The sequence below is a fragment of the Barbus barbus genome (genome assembly GCF_936440315.1).
Source record: "Barbus barbus genome assembly, chromosome: 49".
Taxonomy (NCBI): Eukaryota; Metazoa; Chordata; class Actinopteri; order Cypriniformes; family Cyprinidae; genus Barbus; species Barbus barbus.
Window position 1 is genome coordinate 9,163,804 of NC_136727.1, and position 24,304 is coordinate 9,188,107.

General features: G+C 38.6%; 3 protein-coding genes across 5 annotated transcripts; 1 reads left to right on the forward strand and 2 right to left on the reverse strand.

Moving 5' to 3' along the window:
- The first annotated feature begins 2,493 nt into the window (after positions 1-2,493).
- On the forward strand, positions 2,494-10,519 carry LOC306867140 (antithrombin-III-like). Of its 2 annotated transcripts, none has more exons than XM_079412687.1 (8): positions 2,494-2,626; positions 3,110-3,492; positions 3,572-3,787; positions 3,866-4,003; positions 8,696-8,914; positions 9,001-9,175; positions 9,487-9,551; positions 9,665-10,519. In XM_079412687.1, the coding sequence occupies exons 2-8, from the start codon at positions 3,133-3,135 to the stop codon at positions 9,842-9,844; spliced, it is 1,353 nt and encodes a 450-aa protein (XP_079268813.1). In that variant the 5' UTR covers positions 2,494-2,626; positions 3,110-3,132; the 3' UTR covers positions 9,845-10,519. The 2 variants fall into 2 exon arrangements, with proteins under 2 accessions (XP_079268813.1, XP_079268814.1); XM_079412688.1 differs by having other exon boundaries at positions 2,521-2,626; positions 3,079-3,492.
- A 146-nt stretch (positions 10,520-10,665) lies between these two features.
- LOC306867139 (zinc finger and BTB domain-containing protein 37-like) lies at positions 10,666-18,667 on the reverse strand. 2 transcript variants are annotated; one of them, XM_079412685.1, is made up of 4 exons: positions 18,544-18,667; positions 15,623-16,596; positions 15,071-15,170; positions 10,666-14,807 (listed from the first exon to the last, which is right to left on the reverse strand). In XM_079412685.1, exons 2-4 carry the CDS (start codon positions 16,564-16,566, stop codon positions 14,286-14,288), a joined length of 1,566 nt encoding a protein of 521 aa, XP_079268811.1. In that variant the 5' UTR covers positions 16,567-16,596; positions 18,544-18,667; the 3' UTR covers positions 10,666-14,285. The 2 variants fall into 2 exon arrangements, with proteins under 2 accessions (XP_079268811.1, XP_079268812.1); XM_079412686.1 differs by lacking the exon at positions 18,544-18,667 and having other exon boundaries at positions 15,623-16,663.
- Positions 18,668-20,792: 2,125 nt separating this feature from the next.
- Positions 20,793-24,084, reverse strand: LOC306867575 (sphingosine 1-phosphate receptor 1-like). The gene is made up of 2 exons (XM_079413323.1): positions 23,952-24,084; positions 20,793-23,044 (listed from the first exon to the last, which is right to left on the reverse strand). Exon 2 carries the CDS (start codon positions 22,842-22,844, stop codon positions 21,756-21,758), a length of 1,089 nt encoding a protein of 362 aa, XP_079269449.1. The 5' UTR covers positions 22,845-23,044; positions 23,952-24,084; the 3' UTR covers positions 20,793-21,755.
- Positions 24,085-24,304: the final 220 nt, after the last annotated feature.

Genomic DNA, 24,304 nt, shown 5'->3' on the forward strand with positions numbered 1-24,304 from the left:
AAAGATGGCACGAATTTACCCAAAATTAGTTTGAAAGAAACCGAGAAAAGCAGAAGCTTTTTGTTGTTGTTGGTTTGAAGCAACTAACTGGATTACGAACGCTTGGTTTAAAAAGCCAAAGGCATGTTAAAATGCTCTTGTTGGTATTTTTAGGATCTAGAAGTCAGGGGAACATCTTAATTTTTTCAGTTTAAAGGAACACCTCTGTCTTTATCTCAGGGTTGATTTTAGTGTATTTGGGTGTAAACATGTTGCGTGCTCTTATTTTATTTAATTTTTTTCTTCAGGACTGCAATTTTCACTTAACCAGTTTTGAGACTTAAAGACTTCAAGACTGTGCCTTCATGCAAATGTGCAGTTATTCACATGTTTGGTGTTTAGATGTAGCCGAACCATCTCGATTTCTAATATTCAACTCTTCTCAGTCTTCTAAGACAGCATTTATATTAAATGATCTCTACGAATCTGCAGGCGTTCAGGCCGCCGAACTGAGTACTGCCTATCCTTTCTGAGATAAAGGAATTTATTGCCAGGTCATTTGTTTTTGTAGCCATTTTGTGTACGTTTCATGCAAGTGAACTTGAGTATTTAAGCATGTTTCATGGTGTGATGGTGGTCTTTTGATGTTAGGGTTCTGAATTGGAACAGATAAACCAGGACAGTCTGTGTATTTTGACGTAATTTGATATCCATATTCAGAGAGGAAGGTATCAAGGCTTATTTTCATATTTAATGACATTATTGGAGGTCTAATGATACAGATAAACAAATCAAGGTTTTATTGATCTCATATAAGCCATTAATACAATCCCTGACAGTTCCTTTGTACCGAACCAAAACTGATTTTCAGCGTTTCCTTGAATGAAACACAGATTGTATAAACTTTTGCAGAAGGGCTCAATTTATTATGTATCTGAAGTCTGCCATTTGAAACCCAACTGTTTTAAACTATTGTTGCAAAGCAACATTTACATGATCACCCATGAGCCAATGGGAGTCGCTATCAATTTGAAAAGGGAACCAAATTGTTTACCCAGGTGAATACTGCATTGTAGGACATAATTAAAAATATTAAAAAATTACAATTATTGATACATCATTGTAATATTTATAGCACTGCCTTCATTTTTTGTTTTTTTTTTAAATGGCTTTTGTTACTGTATCACAGTGATTAGAATGAGATTCTTTTGCAAAATTTGCTTAATTGTTTCAGTGCAAATAAAAACTTAATTTTTAAAATTATTTCGATTTTGAGGTGAAATATGACTACTTATTTTCGTGAGGTTCATCCACTCAGTGCTGACTTAAAAAAAATAGTTGTATTTATGATCGGTGTCTAATGAAAATTCTCAGTGTTTCCTCACTGGATCTCATTTTCATATTGTGATTGTTGACTATGTTCAGGGTTCATTTTGAAATACGAATGTAGTACTAATTAGTGTCAAATGTTGTAAACATGAGTAATTGGGAATGATTGAAATCTGAATTTTGACACTTGGTGCCTGAAACAGCCAAGACTGTAGTATGTTTTCCCACAGATAAATGATTTATGGTACATATTGGTCCCTGGCCTGGAGGGGAAAGTATGCGCTGTGCACATACACACATAGTAGATTTACGAAAAGTCATAGTTACTTGAAAACATAAGGGTTGTGCACAAGTACAGGCTTTAGTGTTTTAGCCTCTAGCTGTAGGATGTAGTTTTGAAAGGAATGATTGTGTGTTTGTTCAAATGTGTCCAAAGAGAGTGCTGTCCACCTCATTTCTGTATATTTGTTCCCACTGTAGCTCATTGCTTGCACTCATGTATTGACTATTTTTCGTGAGATGGGGTGTTGCATTGTGGTCTTTTCACCATGATTCCTAACATCGGGATATATAATTGTTTTTGATGATTTCTCCCATGTTATCTCATGATAGACTGCTTAAACTAAGGTACATTTTAACTTCAACCTGAATAAGAAAATAAATGTTTGTATATTATACTCCATTAAGGAATGTTTAGAATATTTCTCCAATGTGGATGTAGTCGTTATACCTTTTTTTTTTTCTCTCTCTCTTTGTACAAGAATTCACTGTGTGAAATTTTGGATTGCATTTTTGTATAATACAATTGCTTTTCTTCTTTGAGAGGGCAGGGGGTATTACTAACTGGATTTTTGAATTAGATATTGAAAAACTTGAAAAAAAAATTATTTAATAAGAAATGTATTTTATGTGCAGCAGTGATTCTGGCATGGATTATGATTAAATGATATTGTAAACCATTTTCCTGTCTGGTCTTTCTTACAAATTCATGCACTTTTACACAACAACCACTAGGTATTGAACAAAAACAAAACGACTGATAACAAACAAAATAGTTTCACCTTGGGCATTTGTACAGAAATAGTTCTTTTTAACAATGTTTTGAACCGATTCCACATTATTAGTCAAATTTGCTTTGCTTGTGGTTAACCTTACAAAACCAATCAATAGCTCAAAGGTTGTCCTGAGTAAACTGTTGTCTCTTTAGTCTTAAGGGCACTGACCTGTCCAGAGAACAGTGTTTTCTTCACTTTGCTGCTTACTTTAGTACAACATAGCTCCAAAACTGGTGTTTAACAAGGAAATACGACAACATCAGGTACGTGAAAAATGTTTAAATGCATTGAACATCCTGATCAAGAAAGAGCAGTTGAGTTGTGCGAAGCGTTTTGGTGATTCGTAGGGTTAAAATGTAACTTTTCACCTCAATTGGAGACTATTCTTGTATAAAGTGGATCTTTGTAAGTCAACCATTGGTAGTGAAATAGAATTCTGATAAAATATTAATTTGTGACTAGCAGTGTATGACTCATGAAGTAAAAATTGTCGAAATAGGCTCAACTATGGTAATTTAAACTTCAAATGGTTTTATTTCATTGTAACCACTGTGGATTTTAAAGTGAAAGCTGTTTTTCATCGTATTTCATTGTAGAAAAGTAGTGCTATAGAAAAATGTTTGCTCCTTAAGTCTAATAAAAAATGTTTTAAAAATTCTTCCCAATTCGCTATTGACATTGTATTGCATGATTCCATGACTTGTTTGACCACCAGAATTTGCACTGAACTGCTTTTCCTGGGCTAGTTTCCCATTCAACCTTAGGCAGGATGAAGTTGTTGGCATGTACGTGGGCTTTGTGGGTACTCACGCTCTGTTCAGTCCAGGCAGCCAAAGATATCTGCAACGCGAAGCCCAAAGATCTACCTTTGGAGCCAATGTGCATCTACCGCAGCCCAGATCCTGAAACACAACCAACTGAAAAACCTGAGAAGATCCCAGCTGGCACCAACCCTCGAGTGTGGGAATTGTCTAAAGCCAACAGCCGCTTCGCCCTCTCATTTTTCAAGCAGCTTGCTGAGGGAAAGTCCAACGATGAAAACATCTTTCTGTCGCCAATTAGCATCTCAACAGCTTTCGCCATGACGAAGCTAGGGGCTTGTAACACCACACTGGAGCAGCTCATGAAAGTAAGGTCAAGTAATTGTAACTCCAAATAAAGATTGATCACTCGAGCAGGTCAACAATTTCTCTATTCTTCACATGTAGGTGTTTCGCTTCGATACAATAAAAGAGAAGACATCAGACCAGGTCCATTTCTTCTTCGCCAAGCTGAACTGTCGACTATATCGCAAAAAGCATGAGACAACAGAATTGATCTCCGCAAACCGTTTGTTTGGAGACAAATCTAGGGTTTTTAACGAGTCCTTCCAGCACATCAGTGAGATGGTCTATGGAGCCAAGTTGCTGCCTCTTGATTTTAAGGTTACATTGCCATAAGTGTCTAAATGTAGGTCATCTGATCCTTGACCTTGTACTAAACATTCAAGTTTCATCCTCCAGGAGAAACCGGAAGTTTCAAGGATGACGATAAATGAATGGATAGCCAACAAGACTGAGAACCGAATAAAAGACACCCTGCCAGAAGGTTCAATAGACTCCAACACCATATTAGTCTTGGTGAACGCAATCTACTTCAAAGTAAGTGAGGATGCAGAGAGCTACTTGTAATAAAGATGAACATCTTTTCCAGCAGAGTTTGGCTCCAACACCAAAAACAGGCTGCAAGTTTTTGAAAACAATTTCGTTATCATCTTCATGTAAACTACAAAAACATGAATTTGTGAAAATGCTGAAGTCATACTTATTATTATATATTACATACATATTATTTGTTCAGTCTATAGAAATGCATATGTGTGCAAGCGCAACATGGCATGCATAATACAGTGCTATTAGTCGTTTTCGCAGATCTGAATGAATGAGGAACATTCCGACAACATTGACGTGCAAAATTTTTCAAAATTGCAAAGGAAAAACTTTTACGTTTTTAGCACATTGTGGTATAAATGTACCCTTGAACCTTGGCCCTATCACCACCTTCATTCATTGGGCAAAGAAAACTACCAGTCTAGCTTACTGTGTCCTCTTCTAGTTATCTTTAACAATTCCAGCTCTTAAGAAACTAGTCCAGCCTCATAAAAGCAACAAGCAATAAGCACAGTGAGAGAATTACCATCAAAATTAAACGGCTAATTTAAGTAAAACGTAAATTCTCTTCACAAATAATTCCATCATCACAAAATCGGTGTGTACACTTCAGCAGAATATGGTGACGACGAGCTGGGTTGCAAAACGTATGACAGACCCCTCCCCATCCTACCACAATACCAACAAAACTGAATGAAAGCATTTTATAAAATTATGACAGGGCTCACAGCAAAGCTAATTAGTAACAGACACTTCAGCACCCTAGACAGTAGTGGTATAATGGTACACAAAAATAATGGTTCGGTGCGTACCTCGGGTTTGAAGTCATAGTATAGTACGGGTTTGGTACAGTGGAAATAAAAGTAAAATAGATTTTTTATTTATAGTGTAGATGGGGAGAATTCGGCATCTTTCATTTAACCCTACACATCCCAACACAATCTGAATAGGCAGATTTGAAGGGATTAGTTCCTAAGAAATGTTTTATTTAGATGTTGTCAAGTTATGAATCCCAGATAGCATGTGGATGTGGGCCACTTAAGGCAATGATATGGCACTGCTGGCCTTCTTATGGCCCGTACAAAATGGATGTAAGCCTGAAGTGGCCTACATGTAAAATAGCAAAAATGACCCAAATGTATCAAATCACATGTGGTGTTCATGGCAATGTGTAATCTGAATGTGACCCTAAAGTGGCCCATGTGGTAAATAGTGAATATGGCCCAAATAGTGCCAACCAAATGTGGGTCACCTTTGTCAAAAATGTGGCACAATCGACAAAGGCTAATCAGGGTGAAAACCAAATGTGGTCCACATGTTTCAGCAAATGTGGCCCAGGTATATTAAAACATATCTGGGCCAGTTTTGGCAAAGATATGGCACAGTGAGCCCTGGCTAATATGTGAGCCTAAAGTGGCCTGCATATGATGCCACAAATGTGACCCAGTTATTCCTAAAACGTATCTGGGCCACGTTTGGCAAATATACGACATTGGCTAATCAGTGTGTAAGTCTATCTTGTACCACATTTGACATGGCAAATATGCCCCATATATTTAAAAAAAGATTAGGGCCACTTTTTTTTTAACATCCTTTTAATGGCAGATTGCAACATAAAAACAGGAGTTCACAATAATGATAACTCTTACTGTCACGGATTCTGTTCATGTGGACTTTGTTTTCCTTTTGCACTGTTTCCCTTGTTATGTTGATTGTATTATTTTGTTCAGGTGTGCCTAGTTAATTATCCTTGTTTGATCTGAATACTTAAGGTTCTGTATGTTCACTTTGAGCCTTGTTTACTTCATTACTTTTCTCACTCCAGGAAAAAGAGTGCGTACGCACAGTCAAGAGCATCTATACAGTGCGCACATATTTACACCAACTTTATTTTTTATAAATCCAGAGACGTGCGTGGAAAACAACGTACACACATTTCTATGCCCATTTTGTGCGTACGCAGCGTTTATACATGAGGCCCCTGGGCCAGAATTAAAATCAATATTGGCCAGATTGGGCCAGTTCTGGATTATTTTAGTTATTTTCTTGGCTGATATGCGGCCTTCTTTTGGCTTGCTTGTGGCTCAAATTTGGCAAACAGGAGCAAACCGCCCAAGTGCACAGTATGTGGGCCAGAGCAAGGTGTTGGATCTGGGCCGTATCGGGGCCAGAATTAAAAACAATAGCTTTTCCACTGCTGGGCCAGTGCTTTAAATGGGCCAGGCTGGGCTAATAGCCTCAGACCTGTAGCACTGAGCCCAAAATCACGATAAGTTTCATCATCAGTTATCAGAAAACTAACAAGAAATAAGTCACTGGAACTAGCGCGATCACAAAATAAACATGATAAAAGCGGCCGTTTGTTTGCATGCTTTGTTAAAGATTTAAATCCAAAAGCATCAATTGGCGCGTTTCCACTGCGTGGTAGGACTCGGCTCAGTTCGCCTCGGGTTGTGTTTCCCAGGGCCGGCGCTAGCCATTTGGGTGCCCTAAGCACAAACGCTTGGCGGTGCCCCCCCCACCACCACCAAAGAAATAACTACCATTCAGAATTTCTTAGTTAGGTTCTCTTTACTTCCAAAATAACTGCTGCAAATAAATAATTGGAACAGAACAATGTAAACACAGAAAGTTAAAAGTGCAAAAAAAGTTTAAAGTGCAAATAACAGTATAAGTGTATGAATTTTATGAAGTATGAATTTTAAAGTGCACATTTTAAACTGCAAATAACCATACATAACTGCACAGTAGAATTTACTTCTACATACTCCTGGCCTTGAGTTGCTCCTTGCATGTATTTTAGCATTGACCCTGCATTCAGAAATACAAGACACAATATTCAGGGATTCTACTGAAATGCATTTTTGATTGAACCATCAACCATCATACAAAAATATTGCACACATTAGTCTTTTATATAGGCCTATGTGTCACTGGAACATTTAAAATTCAAAACTCTATTTTACCTTTAAAAGAGGTCTGATGAGGCACAATATAATAATTCTGTACATAATTTGTAGGGCTGGGAAAAGATTAATCGCATCCAAAATAAAAGTTTGTGTCTACATGATACATGTGCGTGTACTGTGTATAATTATTTTGTATATATAATTTATATAATTTGTATAATTATTTTGTATATATAATTTCTATATACAAAATAATTATACACAGTACACGCACATATATCATGTAGACACAAACTTTTATTTTGGATGCGATTAATCGAGATTAATCTTTTCCCAGCCCTAATAATTTGACAACTCTGTGAATATGAAAATATACAAACACTGAGATTGTGGGTTTTTTTTTTCTAATTTCAGTTTCACCAACAGATGTCGCCCTTGGCCGAACCTCTTGAAAATGACCGCATAGAACAACAACGAAAAAACTTTATCTAAGCGGTCTAATTTGGCAAAATCACATCACGTTCAGTTGCAGGGTTTTTCTAAAGTTCACCTTACCAAGAGGCAGATAGGCATTATATTGAAGCGAAGAAATTACAATAGGGAACGTTCTGCACTAATAGCTATATGCACACACATCTGTAACGTATAGCCTACCTAGGGGGAAAATTAGCTTTATTTGTCATTCAAATATGACGATGAGGACCCCAACGATTGGCCTTCCTTTCCTTCTCAAACAAACTGCATCTTTAACAGCCCAAGTTTCAAAATTTCCCGGGGGAGAAACCCCCGGACCCCGTTAAAATAAAAGACTCAACATGCAGGGCTAAAGCCCCGGATCTTTTGCACTACTAGCGACGCGGACGCGCCGACGCCCCTGGACATGCATACTACACGCACAAAACTAACATTTTTATTTAAAACATTGCCTTACCTGCAAGCGACGCGCGAGCATCATCCCGCTGTCTCTTCTTTTTTCTTTTTTCCGCCCCCGACTCTTGGTGCCTTTTCGAGGCCATGTCTGAGGTCGGTGTCGGCCAAATTTGAAATTGATTGAAGCATAATTGAACAGACCACTGGGAGGTGGGGAAGGGGGGGCACCAGAGGGAGACTGGCACAGAGATTCACCTTTTTCTCGACTAATTTGGTCTAGGCCTATATTACTTTTGTATTGCGTTTGTATATTAACATGCTAGAAATATTTTATTTGTTATTTATACTAGTAGCCTATATTGTGATGATATTTTCACGACCCAGATTTTTTGGTGCCCCCCCCAAGCACTTGGTGCCCTACGCGCAGTGCGTGATGTGCGTGTGCGGAGCGCCGGCCCTGGTTGCGCGCAAGTTCAAGATAATTTTCGATTCATAGATTTCACATCTGAAAGAGAGGCGTACGTGCGTTTTCTGTGCGTACATTAATTCTATGAATTACACATATGCATATTTGAGATATGATCAAAATATCAAATTTAGGATGATTTTATAAATGAGGCCCCAGGAGCGGACCGCCCAATTGCCATCATTCCCAGATCAGGCCCACACATGACACTTTCATCTGGCCCACAGGAATTTTGCTATCTGAGATTGCTTTTAAATAAAAATATATTTACAAGTTTTATTCATTCTATTCATGTACAGTAGAAGACATTGACAAATTGTTCAGGATCACTAGAAACTTATGGGCAAGTTTGTTAAATTCTGGAAAGTGGCCTTCCATGAGCAGGACCGGACTTTCCTGACTTGTGAACTCTGTAAAAGTCTGGTTTTTGTGTTCCAGGGTCAATGGAAACACAAGTTTGATAAGCAAAATGTCATGAAGTCAGACTTCTATGTCAGTGAGACATATAAGTGTCCAGTCCCCATGATGTACCAAGAGAGGAAATTTAAGTATGCCAAAATCGATGAGGAGAAGGTGAAGATCCTTGAATTGCCCTACAATGGTGCTGACATCACAATGGTGCTCATATTGCCTAGTGAAGGTGCAACCCTGCCGGAAGTAAGTTGATTATAAAAAATAGACAAAAAGTTATCCTCAAAGATCTTCTCCTCTAGTCCTACCTAACAAAACTGCATCCAATTAAGGTGGTGGAAAACATGAACATCAAGAAACTTGATGGTTGGTTACAAGCCATGAAAGAGACCACAGTGGCTGTGCAGGTTCCTCGTTTCCGTATCGAGGACAACTTTAGCCTAAAAGAGCAGCTGATGAAAATGGGCCTTGAAGATCTTTTTAGTCCAGAAAATGCCAGTCTCCCAGGTAAGCAATTAGTTTGATTGTAGAACTTGTTGCTACTGTTTTGGCTTTAAAATGTTCAAAGGGATAGTTCACCTAAAAACATGTGGTCATCATTTACTCAGCATTATGTTGTTCCAAACTTGTAGGACTTTTTCTTCTGTAGAACGTAAAAGCTTCATAACAATGTAGAGCACAAGTCATATGGACTGCTTGTATGAGATCTTGCCTTTATTGCTATGAAATTTTGCTGTATGGATTTGTGTTCATGGTTGGGGTGAAATCTTGAGTTTAGATGAATCTACACAATATTTTCACATGTTGTATTGCACTAGGGATGGTTGCCGATGATGGGCCTAACTTGTACATCTCCAACGCCTACCATAAGGCCTTCCTTGAGGTAAAATACATTCAATATTGTTTGCAAACTCATGTTTTTATATTTATCCTAACTGCGTAGCAAGACAGATCACACCATTTCTTAGCCAATGGTCTGGTTCTCCAATTTCTCAGGTGAATGAAGAAGGTAGCGAAGCTGCTGCCGCTACAGCGGTAGTTGCTACCGGACGTTCCTTAAACATCTACCGGGAGAGGTTTGTGGCCAATCAGCCCTTCCTTCTGTTGATCCGTGAGTCTAGCATCAACGCCTTGATCTTCACCGGCCGAGTTGCAAATCCTTGTGGGAGCAGCTAACATGGATTGGATATGGATCCCACACTATGAGGACAGTTATTGATTGTCCTCTTTTTAAACTTGACAAGGCGGCCTTGTTTCTTCATTATTGCTTAATAATGACCGTTAAATGTGTCATATGTTGTTTTTATCAGTCCACCAAGCAAGCACTGGAAACGAGCACATCAAGACGAACAAATAGGATTTACAAATGAAACAAATAAAAGCAATATGTACAGGCACAGAACAAGGATAAAACAGGTTTATTTTTTCATATTAGAAATTTGGGTTTAGCAGTATCACACAATCTGGGCTTACATAATTATACATTTAGACATAATTAAAAATCCTTCACAGTTACACTTAAAGTGCTTTGTTTCTATTTAGAAGAATGGACTTGACACACTGCCAGCGAGGGAAAAAAAAACATAGTGGTTATTGTGAAAATGGCATTCACACATTAATGCGTAATCTTTCTGATTCCTGTACCATTTTAAATGTGAAAAGTCTCAAATTTGACGTAATTATAAACTGATTAATTTCAAATAAGTAATTATACTTATTCACCTACGAATATAATTTTTTTTTTTTTCAATAAATATACTGGTTTGCTATTAAAATTAGAGTAACTGATTTCTAAGATAATTCTTATGTTTTGGATTTTGGACATTTTTTAACAATAAAATACCCATTATATTTTGTTTTATTTCATGGTTATGTAAAATAAAATATTTCTAAAGAATGATATAAAGTGATTAAAATAAGACACATGGAAAGAACTTTACAGACTATATTGCTTTTTGCAAGATAAAACAATATAGCAAGACAAATCGTAAAGGTCAATATTTTGGCTTCTCTTGGTGCAAATTTAGATGCCTGGAAATGTCTTTATGTTTGGCCGTTACAAAAGACAAAGACAACATGCAAATAAACAATTTCTACTGAGGGTCAGTAGAAAAACAATGTCTTGTTTCCTTGTACAAAGACTCTTTTGAGGTAAGAAAACAACTGACAATTTTTTTTTTGACAAAGCATCACGTTTGCTTGCTTATTCAGACAGAGTAAGTGTTGAAATATATACGTCGGTTATTTGCATTGAAGTGTCCTCTGCTGAAATTTGTTGCTTGTACAAAATATTTGCTCCAGAGTGACAAGACTGAACAAACTCTGAAGATATGGCTCAGTGTTGTCATTCGGTCTTCCCCAAAAAAACCCTACTAAGAGACATGCACTGTATCACTTTTCACAAGCTAGACCATGAAAAACAAACAAACAAAAAAACATGAGGTAAATGTAATCGCTGAAACTAATTTTATCACATTTGCCAATATGTATAACTGCTTTGAAAAGTTCAGGATACTAATTTTTCTTGTGAAAATCAATTGGGTATCAGTTTCACAACTTTTTAAAAGATCTTGTGTTCATTATGGTGTGTTATAATTCTGCACCACTTTATCTGAAATTCATTTTGGAACTGGAAATGGTGTGAAATATTGCTTCAAATATAGTTCCGTTCCGTTTAAAACTACATATTCTGTAACACTGTTAAGATTAGACATAATTTGGTTAGAAATTACTTGTTCAGTCAATACCATTAAACTGCATGTATTGTCATACAGAAACATTAAATATTACAGCCTAATATATACACTGTAGCAACACATTTATCCTCTTCCATGTTACTTAAAGCTTAAAAACAAATATAAAAGCCAAACAATATTTGAATGAATAATATTGTTTAAAATAAAAAAAGAACAGGCAGGCTGATCAACCGTCAATGTTTTGAAGGTCAACGATAGATATGCACAAAGGGAAAACATGCTGAAAGTTATCATTAGCCCTAAAACCCAAATTAATATGATTAAATTTAGACTGCTAAAATGTGCAGTACAATAACTGGAATGACTGATTACAGATATAGATCCCTTGTTATTAAATTGCAGTTAATTCATTCACATAGAGATAATTTAAGTCACTATCACCCTTATATGATTGGCGTGCACAAAACAGGCCCATGCCCCAAATCTAAATTTCAACTTAAAGGCAAAGTCCATAAAACAAACATCTTTTCTTGATATATTATAACATATTAGATTATGATTATGTTGTTTCCAGACAAAATCATTTGCCCTTCTCTATTATCATGAGGTTGCATTTTGACAAATAAAAGCAGTATTAACATGCTCTTCTATTTACCTGGGTTCTGCGCTGTACAACAAATGTGAAATTCTACAGTTTCAGGATTGTATTTCACTGCGACTGCTTCGGAGGCATGGGTATTTACATTGAGAGGAAAAGTTCATATGTATGTCAGTTTTTTTGCTGCACTTGTGAAATATGTTGACCCAAGTTACCCAGAGCTAGAATTCCAAGTAAGAAAATCTGCTTGGTACAAACTGAAAAAGGTAAACACAAAAAGTAAACAGTGAGTTCCTGATATTTATAAGAAGTGTTTACCTGCTGACCTGTGTTCACAGATGTGAGAAATGGTAAAAGTAAGTTCTAACCTGTGTTTATATGAAGTGAGGTGCACAAAATCCCTATTGGAAACATCAGTAGCTGATTTTTATATGCATCAACCCTTTCTTAAAAAAAATCAGTCACAACCAAGTGTGATTCACAGCCTTATAAAAATGATAACAGCTTTACTTTCACTTAAAACGCCTTTGCTTTTGTTGATCGTTCTAGAAACTGTCTCTGAATAGTTATTACAAGTATAAATTTGTCTAAATATGCATAAGTGACATGTATATAGATATACAAATTTTCTAAAAACAAAAAAAAACACCCCCACCCATTCTTTAAGTGCCTGATGTAATCTCTTTTTTCCTCTTCGCCCTTCGAAATCTTAAGGGTTTAAGATATTCCATAATAAATTTCAGTTCCTTTGGTTACTGAAAACTTAAATTCACGTCATAGCACCAGCTGGAAACATCTGTTCATAAGCCAAGTGTAAAGGCACTTGACCCCAAGGATAAAGTGCCTTCCATCAGATGAAGGGAAATCTTACACTCATTCCGTGGCATTTCGGCATTTCCCAGTCATCACAGACATACGGTTTCTGTTTTGCTAAACAATATCGACGAACAAGTCAGTGTTTTGGTTCGTCTCTGCCTTAAGACTCATTTCTTGACAAAAAAGGAAGAAGGTTATGTCCTCTGAGGGACACCTTTCCCCCTGCTCAAACACATTCTTACAAACAAAATATTGCCAGACCACTAAAACTATTTGGTGAGACTTGTGAATCTCAACAAGTGACTTAAAACGTATGAAAAGAAATAAACACTGAACATAAAATTCGGCTGAGTGCATCCATGCATCTGCGTGCGACAGATCGGTATTGCGTATTGATGTGAGAGAGAGGTAACTGAGCGGTCCATTGTAGCTTATCTGAGGTTGAAGGGTTTCCTGTATTTTATATCACTGTATCGCCAACATTCAGCAGCTGAGTTGTTGAGTTCGGAGATGTATGAAGGCCTTAATGGGAATTAAATGTGAAATAAATACATATGTCACTGCTATACTCTATCTTCGTCTTTCACCAGTGCGCCTATGTCACAGTATTTCCACCAACATTAAAAGTAAAATAATATGACGTGACTGTTTCTTGTTACATATCCGAAGTTCTATAACTACAATTTCCTTGCGTTGAGGCTAATTGTGAACAATGCGTTTCGGTTCTATGGCAGGCCGGATCAGCACTTAACACAAAACAAAAAATAAATCAAGATTCTGATGTTAGGTCAGACCTGAGGGTCCCTAATAAAAAACTGAACCCGTTTTCCTAAGCTTGCCATGGCTGGGGAGTGCAAAGTCTAGCCCCAGGTTAATTTATCAAGATTGTCTCAAGGCAAAGTAGCGAAGGACTACGATGTCCTCTCATTTTATAACTCATCTTCTGGCACAGAGAAGTTTGGCAATTTCGATGCAATTTGACCAAATCATAGCTAGAGCTTCTCTTTTAGTTTATCCTGAAAGATCTATAGTAGTACAAAAATATAAAAAAATGTAACATATAAAAGACAGGAAAGACTAAAAACAAAAAAAGAAAACAAAAATCACTGCATCCAGTTGTGTGTGAGGTTGTTGGAGTGTGGCTTGTCTTCATATGTTGATGTCCTGTTCAGTTTGTATGGTGAAGGTAGATGCGGTTTAAAGCGGAAATACCATTTATAAATCCTTAGAGAATACTATTCCTAGCAAATTGTTCCTTGCATCTTTGTTATCACTGGAAAAAATAGAGGTTCTCTGTCCTAGTAGGACGCAGAAGACTCTCCCTTATTTTATTAATTCCTCGTTGACAGCATCTGAGAGAACCTCCTGCTCACTCAACTCCTTCCAACTTGCAATTTCAGTGTGGATGGTGGGAGACAAGGGACAGAGGGAATTTTCAAGAGAAGGTCCTGTTAGACCCCGCTGTCCTGTGTCTCCCTAAACTTGTAAAGTTTCCTTTCAAAGTCTTTCAGTCGGGCCCAGTGGTGGATACCGAAGGTTGGACCCCTTCTCCGAAGGACGAGCCGGCACCTCCCCCTCCACCATTGCCCTCGGCATCCTCCTGGGAGGGCGACTCATCTTCGTTTTGGCCTCCACGGGAGGTGACCGTGGTGGTCTCGGGCGAGGCACTGTGGGACACCTCCTGTGGGGCGCAGCCTGGATGGTTCTTGCGGAAGTGCTGGTTGAGGATTGCCTGGAACGGGAAGCTCTTGCCGCAGACGTGGCAATGGAAGGGCTTGTTTCCTGTGTGCTTACGGATATGGTACTCGAGTTGGTCCTTGCGGGTGTACTTCTTCCCGCAGATTCGGCAAACGAAGGGAGTAATGCCCATGTGCAGGCGCATGTGGCGATCTAGGCTGCCCTTCTGGTTGAAGGACTTGCAGCAGTAAATGCAGGTGAGACGGGGGTTGTAGCGAAACCACCGGTCACCTACCTGTTCTCGTAGGTACTCCTCGTATCCTCCCATGTCAAACACAGCTTGTTCCTCTCCCTGATAAGGGAAAGGTAAGAGGTTATGGTTTTCATGATTCCTACCCCTTTTCCAAACTGAAATGCACTCTAAGTTAGGCACACCACCTGTTCTGAGTATTACGCAACTGCAGGCGATTTAAAGCTTCTTATTTGCTCGATAAGGTGTGCTCCACTGATACTCCTTTGAAACTACGTCAACTGAGTTCAGAGATCATAAAAAGTTAAACCAAGGTTTGTAAGTGTCTAGGGCTGAGTCCTGATCAAGTTTTAAGGTTGCCCTACCTGTGAGGTGGGGTGTCTCTGATCGTCAACTCTTCCTGGAGACTCACTCTTGGCTCTCTGGCGATCAGCCATCACAACCACACTTCCTGTTGGACTAAACCTGAAAGAAAACAGTATGGGTTCATTCTTTTATAGGAAACTTGTCGGCAGAAGAAAATGGATTACTAGGGTAAATGCAGCACATCTTAAATTATCACACCTGGATTTTCCAAACCTTATAATCAACATGAAATGACATTTGCAACTACATCCAATATACATCCAATTCAGAGTAGAATGGGATACTTATTCAATATGGTATCATCCAGTACTGATTTGATAATGTAAATGGTTAACGGGGAGGGGTTGAAAAGTACAACGGGGGTTGTAGCGGAATGTCTTGGTGACATTAGCTGAAATAGATACTTGTTTCTGAAGTGGACAAAGGCATTACATTTCAATAAATGACCATTAAAACATTTTCATCAGTGAACTGAATAATTATGTGCAATAAGACTAAGATTTTGCTTTCATTTTGACAATGAATGTGAACTTCAGAAAGATTTTACACACCTCTCTGTTTCACTGAAGCTACTGGACGGCTGGGAGCTTTTCCCACCTCTTCCTCCTTCCTGCACCAGTGTGCTACGTCCTGAGGTGTCAATCATCACTGTCGGCCCCTCCTCGGCCCCACTGCCCTCCTCCGCCGACGCCTGGGTCTCCGCTCCCATCCACTCATCCATCCTTTCCGTCTTAATTCGGAACCCATCCACCATCCGCACGTTCTCCTCTCCACCTCTCTCCATCTCAGTCCCCGTCTCAACATACCATTGCCCGGCTCGGTTAATACGGAGAATGGGCTCTTTCCCACTTCCTACCTCCTCCGAGCCAATGCCACTGTGCTCTACTATTTGGGGGCTCATGGACTCCCCAGGGGGACTGATCTCTCTGACTTCCCTCACATCACGGATGTTGATTACCCCAGTGTTGCCAATCAATCGGGAACTGGTAAGTCTGGGACTTAGGGAGCGGGACCCACCCTGCCCGGTCCCACTTCTTCCTGACTCAATAGTTTGGTTGGCGGTCCTGTGGGCCCCATTCCCAAGCTCCTCTTCCACATCTGACAAACTGATTTTAAAGTGGATTCCCTCTAAAATCTGGGTGCAACGGTCAATAATGTGCTGCATCTGAAGGAAGCTGGCAGCTGTCAGGTAGCTGATGATATCGGCGAGCTGCAAGCACAAGCGTCCCGTGTAGCAAAATGAAAGGAGCTGCTCGAACACGGTTGGGTTGCGGATCACTGATATGGACACGGTGCTCATCTCGCTCAGTGACATGTGGTCCCTGAAGTAGGGGGAGCTGGCGGCGAGGACCACCTTGTGGGCACGAAAACTGTGGCCCTGAACATTGACCACGATGTCACAAAGACGGCCCTGTATTCGCAGCTGGTTCAGATGCGACAGGACGGAGTTGCTGAAGTCCGGAATATCAAGTTGGATACTTCCTGCTCGTTCCATGCGGGCTGCCTATTGCGCTGCTTTTCAAAGCTGCTGACAAAAAAAACAAGAAAAGTTTAGGACTGTTACAGTGGGACTTTCTGAGCATGTCAGCAATAAAAAAATTAAAAGACACACAACAACACAGAACAATCAGCATTATTAGCAAACAATGTTAAATATATTTTTAAAAACACAAATACTTCCTCCTATTCCACATTTAAACAGAGACAACAATCAGTAAACCATTCGTAGGCTGATTCCCACAGAAAGTGTAAACACTGTCACTCTGTGGTGTGACTTTAGGGTGGGACTATCTATCTAACCAATGGCTGACAGGGGAGTTTTCTGAAACCTGTTTTAAAAAACAATAATTAGCTGCATTCCTATTCACAGGGTCTCTACTTAGCGTTCAGTGCACCTTACCAAAGACTATAGAATACCCAAGACGTGTCACTCATATAGTTTTGAATGGGGAAAAATGCAACACTCAATATGGCCGCTCAATTGCAGGAAGCTCCGCCTTCTGAACGAAAGAGCCAATCGCTAATCGGTAAAGTCAGCGCGTCACTGCAGCTGCTGTTAGAAGTCCCGGTTGCTATAGTCAGCAATCTGAGACATGCACCTAACACTGCGCATGCGCACTGGCTGATCTAGCCTGAAAAATAACCTTTTTATAACGCTATTTGAGCAAAAGAAACAACATTTATGCACATTGTTGTCAGATTTCTTTGGTGATTTTTTTTGGTGATCAGTTTTGGAGAATTTGATATTTCCCCATACAAAGAGATAAGAGCTGCACTTGCATGCCCGAGAGGCATTTCAAAAATGGCCGCCGAGTAACATGACTTGCCTTAAAGAGACTTTGACCTTACACACTCAGCAGGGAGATAGAAGTTCACTTCACCAGACAAGATTTGGTCATTTAGAACACTCAGTTACAGTCTCACAGATAACAACACTAGACTCAGGTAGGTATTTTAGAAAAAAAAAATTTAAAATAAATGTATATAATAACTAAATACAGTATTAGGCCTATGTATTCAAATTAACACTTAATTTTGCAATAAATGACTGATGTTTAAAATGAAAATGTGATGTCTTCGCTGTAATCACATCTCGCTTTACACGCTCAAAAACAGCATTACCCTGAATAAAAAAAACGAAATCACATTTCTTTTAGCTAAACTTTTTCTGTGTCCAAAATCCCATCCTATCAGAGTATGTGGGACCAATATTCTTGGTACCTATAGCGCTTGCATGTGGAAAGAGCCACCCGGCTCATCATTTTTATTTTTATTTGTCAGCTTTTCTGAATCTGACAGCTCCTCAGCTTAATAGGTCTTATGGGACAGAAAAGTTTCCTGGCTGCACACCTCACAATGTCAGCAGATTCAATCCATCAATTTGGATATTTTTTGCCTACTGTTTCATTATTACTGCATATTTGGCCACAATGTTCACTTGACAGTGCACATATTCGAGGTGGTACAAAATGGCTTGCGGGTAAATTCTCCCCTTCAACTTCCTGTGAAGTCATATGCCGATGTACACTTGTTTCTTAAGCAGTTTGCAGTGCAAACACTTAATTACTTAAAGTGGCCAAATTTCCTGACATCCACTTTGCACTATGTGATTGGGCAATTTAAACATAACTTACCCATTAATTAGCAAAAATCCCACACTTTATATATAAGAATTGACACTGTTTTTTGTAACACTTTACATTACAGTGTAAGATGTTGAAAAGCTACAGAACTAAATGATGGATAGCTAAATTAATGGGTTAACAAAAGCCATTACAACAACCTGTCTAATTACAAGCTTATGCAATTACAAGCAAGTTCAATATATATTTTTTTTTATTAACATTCAAAATAACATTAAGTTACGTAATTACATAGTAGCATTGCAACAATGACAATGTAATGTAAAGAATGACCGAATGTTCTTTAAGAAAAGTTAGATTTGTAGTGAGATGCAAATTGTTTACCTCACCTTTTTAATAACAGGCACAAAAATCGCTCCAACTATATTTTTTCGGCACACTTGCACTTCTTTATGGCTACAAACCACAGCTGTTAGAAAGCAAACTTGACATTTTTTCATTGCATAGGTCAGTAGGATTGATTCGCAGTGTTACTTTGTCTCTCTCTGTTTTTGACATAGTATCAGCCGACGGCGCAGGACAGCAGTGACCGGCGGCGTGGCACCTCAGTTCGGTTCCAGTAACACACTGCAGCGCGGTGATGCGATGAAGCCTAGCCGAAAAACACGCACACACCCCGGCGCAGAGCAGGCAGGGAGGTGCCTTATCCCAGTCCACGCCAAATTTATAGATATAAAAAACAGAACACCAAAATACGATTTTCCTTTTACGACAGCCTGTTCTGAGTGATTTGGCATTGAATCTCCCCCATTTCACGACCACTATTTATCGTTATACTTATCGCCAGGGATTCTGCTGTCGCTTTCGGTTCCTCCGCCGCTCTCATATTCCCCCATGTATAACATGAGCCAATGTACAGAAAATGGCATTCTGGGAAATGTAGTTCTGTTGCACCACAGCTATAGCAACCAAACATGGAGAAATTCCGCGAAAGGGACTTACGCTCCCATGATGCTTTGCTTTACCATCGCCGTGAAAGTGGGTAAAGAGTTTGGTTGCATTTTTTGGTGACAGTTTCTTCCTCTATTGTATGTGTGAGGGAGTATATATAAAGATATAAACAAAGAGGTATTTACTTACTGAAATACTGTAAGCCGTTCTAAACATTATGCATTTTATGAATAAATTACACAAATGTAAAAGAAATCTTGTTGCAGGGCAATGCAGGCTCATTCCATGACATCAATAAAACTGAACCCAATGAACCCATGAAAAAATAGTAATGTGTCTTAACAACAAAACTGACATAATTATCCATTGTTCATACCTTACCATGTATTATTTGCATTGTATTCACACAATGAAGCCTTAACCTTAGGCCTATTCAAATTATTGTATTGAATGTTATAGCTATATTGTCATAGTAATGCTTTGGTTCACTGAAAAAAAAAAAAAAAAAAGTTTTCATCATTGAGTTATAGAGACATATTTGTTCCCACTTATCTTGTTACAATAATTTTAGTCATTTCTATTTTATGAATTTCAAATTTTAAATAGCCTATCAGTTTCTCAAATAACATTTCTTCATCAGTTATCAAATCATAAGCGATAGGCTGCAATGAGTTCATTTTTTTACAGTCTATTATAATAATAATAATACTAGATAATTAAAATATAATTTTAAAAAAAAGGCTAATAATTATCATTTAGGCAAAGGATATTATGCGGCACTGCATTCACCATTTGCGTGTTTGTAAGAAATGGGTAGTTGATTCATAACATATTAATGAATCAGCATCTAGATTTTAGATTTAAGTAAAAGTGTGCACTGGGTAATTGCACACAAAAAAATTGCTTATAGTAGCGGTATCATGAAGTAATATCGTGAAACTGAATGTGTCAGAAAACCGTAATATGATGTAATACATTTAAATGTGAACCTGTATTTTCAGTGTAAATATGTACATATATGCACATTTTAAGATTTGTCAGTGGTTTATGATCATTTATGACAATATTTAAAGTTTAAGATGCCATTTTAACAGTTGTCCAATAGGTGGCGCTATTTGCTCATATATGAGAATTGTTTGCTACTGTGAAGAAATCAGAATTACATTTATATTGCATTTTATTGTCTTTTGTGCTCTTCAGGAATTTATCATTTAATTGCATATATATAGTCATATTATTTATACAATTCTATTTACAGCTACACTGGAGTTCAAAGTTTGAGACCACTTGTGAAAATGCTTCGCTTATTTCTTAATGTACAAATTAATTACGGATACATAATTTTGAATGGCAAATCATATCATCACCATAACAATGAGTTTAATAATTAATTACTGAAATAATTAACATGAAAAATTAAGATGATTTTCAGTATGTCTCACTTTTCTCTAATAACAGCAGAACTTAAGAAAAAAAACCATTTGAACTTTTTGTCCATAAAGTTTTTTAAATTAAATTTGAACTTTGATTCTGCATTGCAGATTTTAGAATTGGTTCCAAAAGCTGGAGACCATATTGAATTGTGTATATGGTCTCCAAGCTTTTGGAACCAATTCTAAATACTAAGCAAAACATTTAAATGTAATTTTAAATGAAAACAAATCACAACTCTTGATTGCTTTTTCTTCAACCATATTTATTAACAGCTAACAGAACAAAAACACATGGACTTGTTACATTGTGCAACACTGAACAGGGATAAAACTGGCTCATGATTTGATTGTATATATGAGGAACAGATGGATAAATACAAGCCTGTACATTCTGTTGTATCGTGACATGCCAACAGAAAATTCACATATACATTAATCTTAAATTCTCCAGATCTTTCCATCCCATTGAGCCATGCAACCCAGCAAAGACAAAACTACCCCTGCAGGATAGATCAATGTGCACGAGCTATGATACACGGCGTACTATCAAAGTAAAATAATAAAATATATTTACAATTAATTAACACAACACTTAGTTGTGTTACAACATCCCTCCAAGTTTCAAATTTATTGGAACTGTTTCAATATAAATTAATATTGGCAGCTAATGTACATGCACACTCTTCTACAACAACAGTTTATTTGTTGAAAGATGAAGGAAAACAAATACATTTACAAAATACATTCTGGATCAGGGGCAAAATAACATCCTAATACCAAATAGTGTTAACTCAAAGAAATACAAGTACCTTTCGACTGCATTTCTTCAATTTAATTCCAAAAATGTAGTACAAACAACCATAACAAGCTAGTATGTTTCACATCAATCCATTTTAGACAGAGTCAGTAATGCCTATGTTGGTTCTCAAGGAGCAATTCCCCGAAAAGTGCTTGTTCTATAAGTTTCCATTTGACAGGGATAAAAAAAAAAAAAAAAAGAATAATGGTTGGTTAAGTGCTTCCCTAAGTTGCAGAAAAGTTCGGCGATCTGTCAGGAATTGCAGAAGACGAAGTCTTTAATGTAGGCGCAAGCCAAGACTTCCAACAAATCCTAGTTTCTCCCAGCCTTCCGCTACGGATCACAAACATCGAGGACACCAAACAAACACACTCACTTGCACACACACTCGAGACGTAAGTGTACACAAAAAGTCACTTTAAGAAGAAGAGGTGATATTCCCAGAAGACACTATGGTTTCCCTGGGCGAGTATTCGGGCTCGTCCTTATTGGGGTGGGAGGAGTTGTCCGACTTGCTCCTGCTGAACTCAGCGCCCATGATGGGCCTGGAGAACTTGCCCGCCACTTGGTCGCAGACGCTGCAGTTAAGCATCTTGATAAAGGCCCGGCGCATCTCATTACTGGTCAGGGTGTAGATCAGAGGGTTCATGGCGGAGTTGAGCACAGCCAGAGCTAGGAACCACTCAGCCTTGTAGAGGATCGGGCAAGTGCGGATCTGGCAGGCCACGTCGAGCAGAAGCAGGATGAAGAGCGGCGCCCAACACGCGATGAAGCAGCTCAACACAATGATGACGGTCTTCAGGAGGGCCATGGACTTCTCTGAACTCTTGTTGCTGCAGCGGCCGTTGGCAACCTTGCGGAAGACCAGCTTGCGGCTCCGCGTGCGGACCAGGGCGTAGATGCGGGCGTACAGGATGACGATGGCCATGAGGATGACGCTGAATACGGTGGTGCAGAAGAGGATGTAGGTCTTGTGGTAGAGGGGCAAAACTGTGGAGCAGTTGTTCATGCTCTCGATGCAGTTCCAACCCATAATTGGTAAACCGCCCAAGATGGCAGCGATGAACCACACAGTGCTGATGAGCATAAAGACCCGGCAGGTCTTGCCATTGTTGTGGAGCTTCATCTTCAGCATGGTCAGGTGTCGCTCGATAGCAATGGCCAAGAGACTGAACACCGAAGCGGCCAGAGCCACAAACATACTCCCTTCCCTGAAGAACCACTGCATTGGGGTCAACTTATACGTATTTGCTCCCGACAGCAAGATATTTGCAGTGTACACCACCCCGGCCAGCAAGTCTGACAAGGCCAAGTTCCCGATGAAGTAGTACATGGGCTTGTGAAACTTCTTGGTCCTCCAAATGGTGAGGAGAACCAGAACATTTTCCAGGATGATGAAGCAGCACACGATGATGAAGACGACAGAGTCTGCTCTGAGTCCCGGGTCCTTGTCAACCTTGCGAAATTTCCCAGTGAAGTTGTAGTGTCTGGCGATTAGGTCATCCATGGTTCGCACTGGCTTGGTAGTTTTAAATCCAACGTGCAACCCACCACAGGCCACAGAGGGGTGCTGGTGGACTTGGGAAGCAGGGTATCCAGTTCTCCTCTTAGTATGATGTCATGTAAGTAAGGTTTTCTCAAGTCAGGTAAAAATCCTTAGAGAGGATGAATATGGTCCACAAGTCCAACAACTGCATCATGAAAACACTAAAAGAAATAAATAACGGTAAATTAAACAACTAGAACGGCATATTGGTATAAAACCATATTATTCATTTTATGTCATTATATTAAACATATAAACACAGCTTCATTGAAAACTTAAAAGTGACAAAACAATTAGAAAACTAAAATCTAAAAAAGAATGAGTAATTTATTAATCCAAAGCGAAGCACATGAAAACGTTTGGTTAAGAAGTTCCAGACCAAACAGAACACAGAAAACATTCGATAAATAATTTCAAACAATCCCGCTAAAATATAAAGAATTCGAATGTCCAATATTCGCTACTGGAATTTCGGAGTCTTTTTCTTAATACGGAACTTATCAATGTCAAATTCAGACGACATGCCAAGAGATGGCACAACCAAGATAAAATAAATAAATAAATAAACAAAAAAGACGATTAAACTGCTATATCGTAGTATACCATTCTAAATAGCCTACTGGAAAAATAAAACATCTAAACTAATTATGGTACTAATGTAAAAGATTATGGTAGGCTACTTATTTACTTTTTGTATTTAAAAAAAATAAAATAAAAACTTTTTATAAACCAGAAAACAGATCTAGCCTACACATGGAAATAAGAGCGATAAAGAATCGCGCTAATAGCCTACTTGTCAGATTTTTAAATAGGCTATTTGTTATTTGAATGCTCGATATCCTTTTGCGAATACTAATTTCAACACTGTTAAATTTGTACATGACAAGAGATGCCACAATCGCAACGAAAAAGTCGTATTCACGATTAAACTGGTCTGTTACGCTAATATTTAAAAGCCATTCGCGATATTACGAACTTTAATTGTAAAACTTAAGACTTACTGACGGTTAAGATCGCTGTCGCTTGACATTTAGAAAGTTAAAGGTGGACAAGAAGAGTTTCTCTTACCTTTAAATTCCACTCCAAACGTCTTGACCATTTAATCCTGCAATATTGATGCAATATGGCCAGATATCAAAGGTGCAGTATTTATCGCATCGCTGGAGTCTCGTGTGGAGGGCTGTAGGGGTAATTTTTCTCTGACTGGAGAGAGACCGGAGAGCCAATTCTCCCCTCTCTGCAGTTCAGCCCACCAGTTTCAATGCCCTCCCCCTTTCCCTCAGTCTCATTAGCCTCTTATTATTCCACAGCATCCCAAGCTCTCCAAGACATTCCAAAACAATAAGATGCAGGGCTGCTCGATTATGACAAAAAATCATAATCACGATTATTTTGGTCAATATAGTAATCATGATTATTTA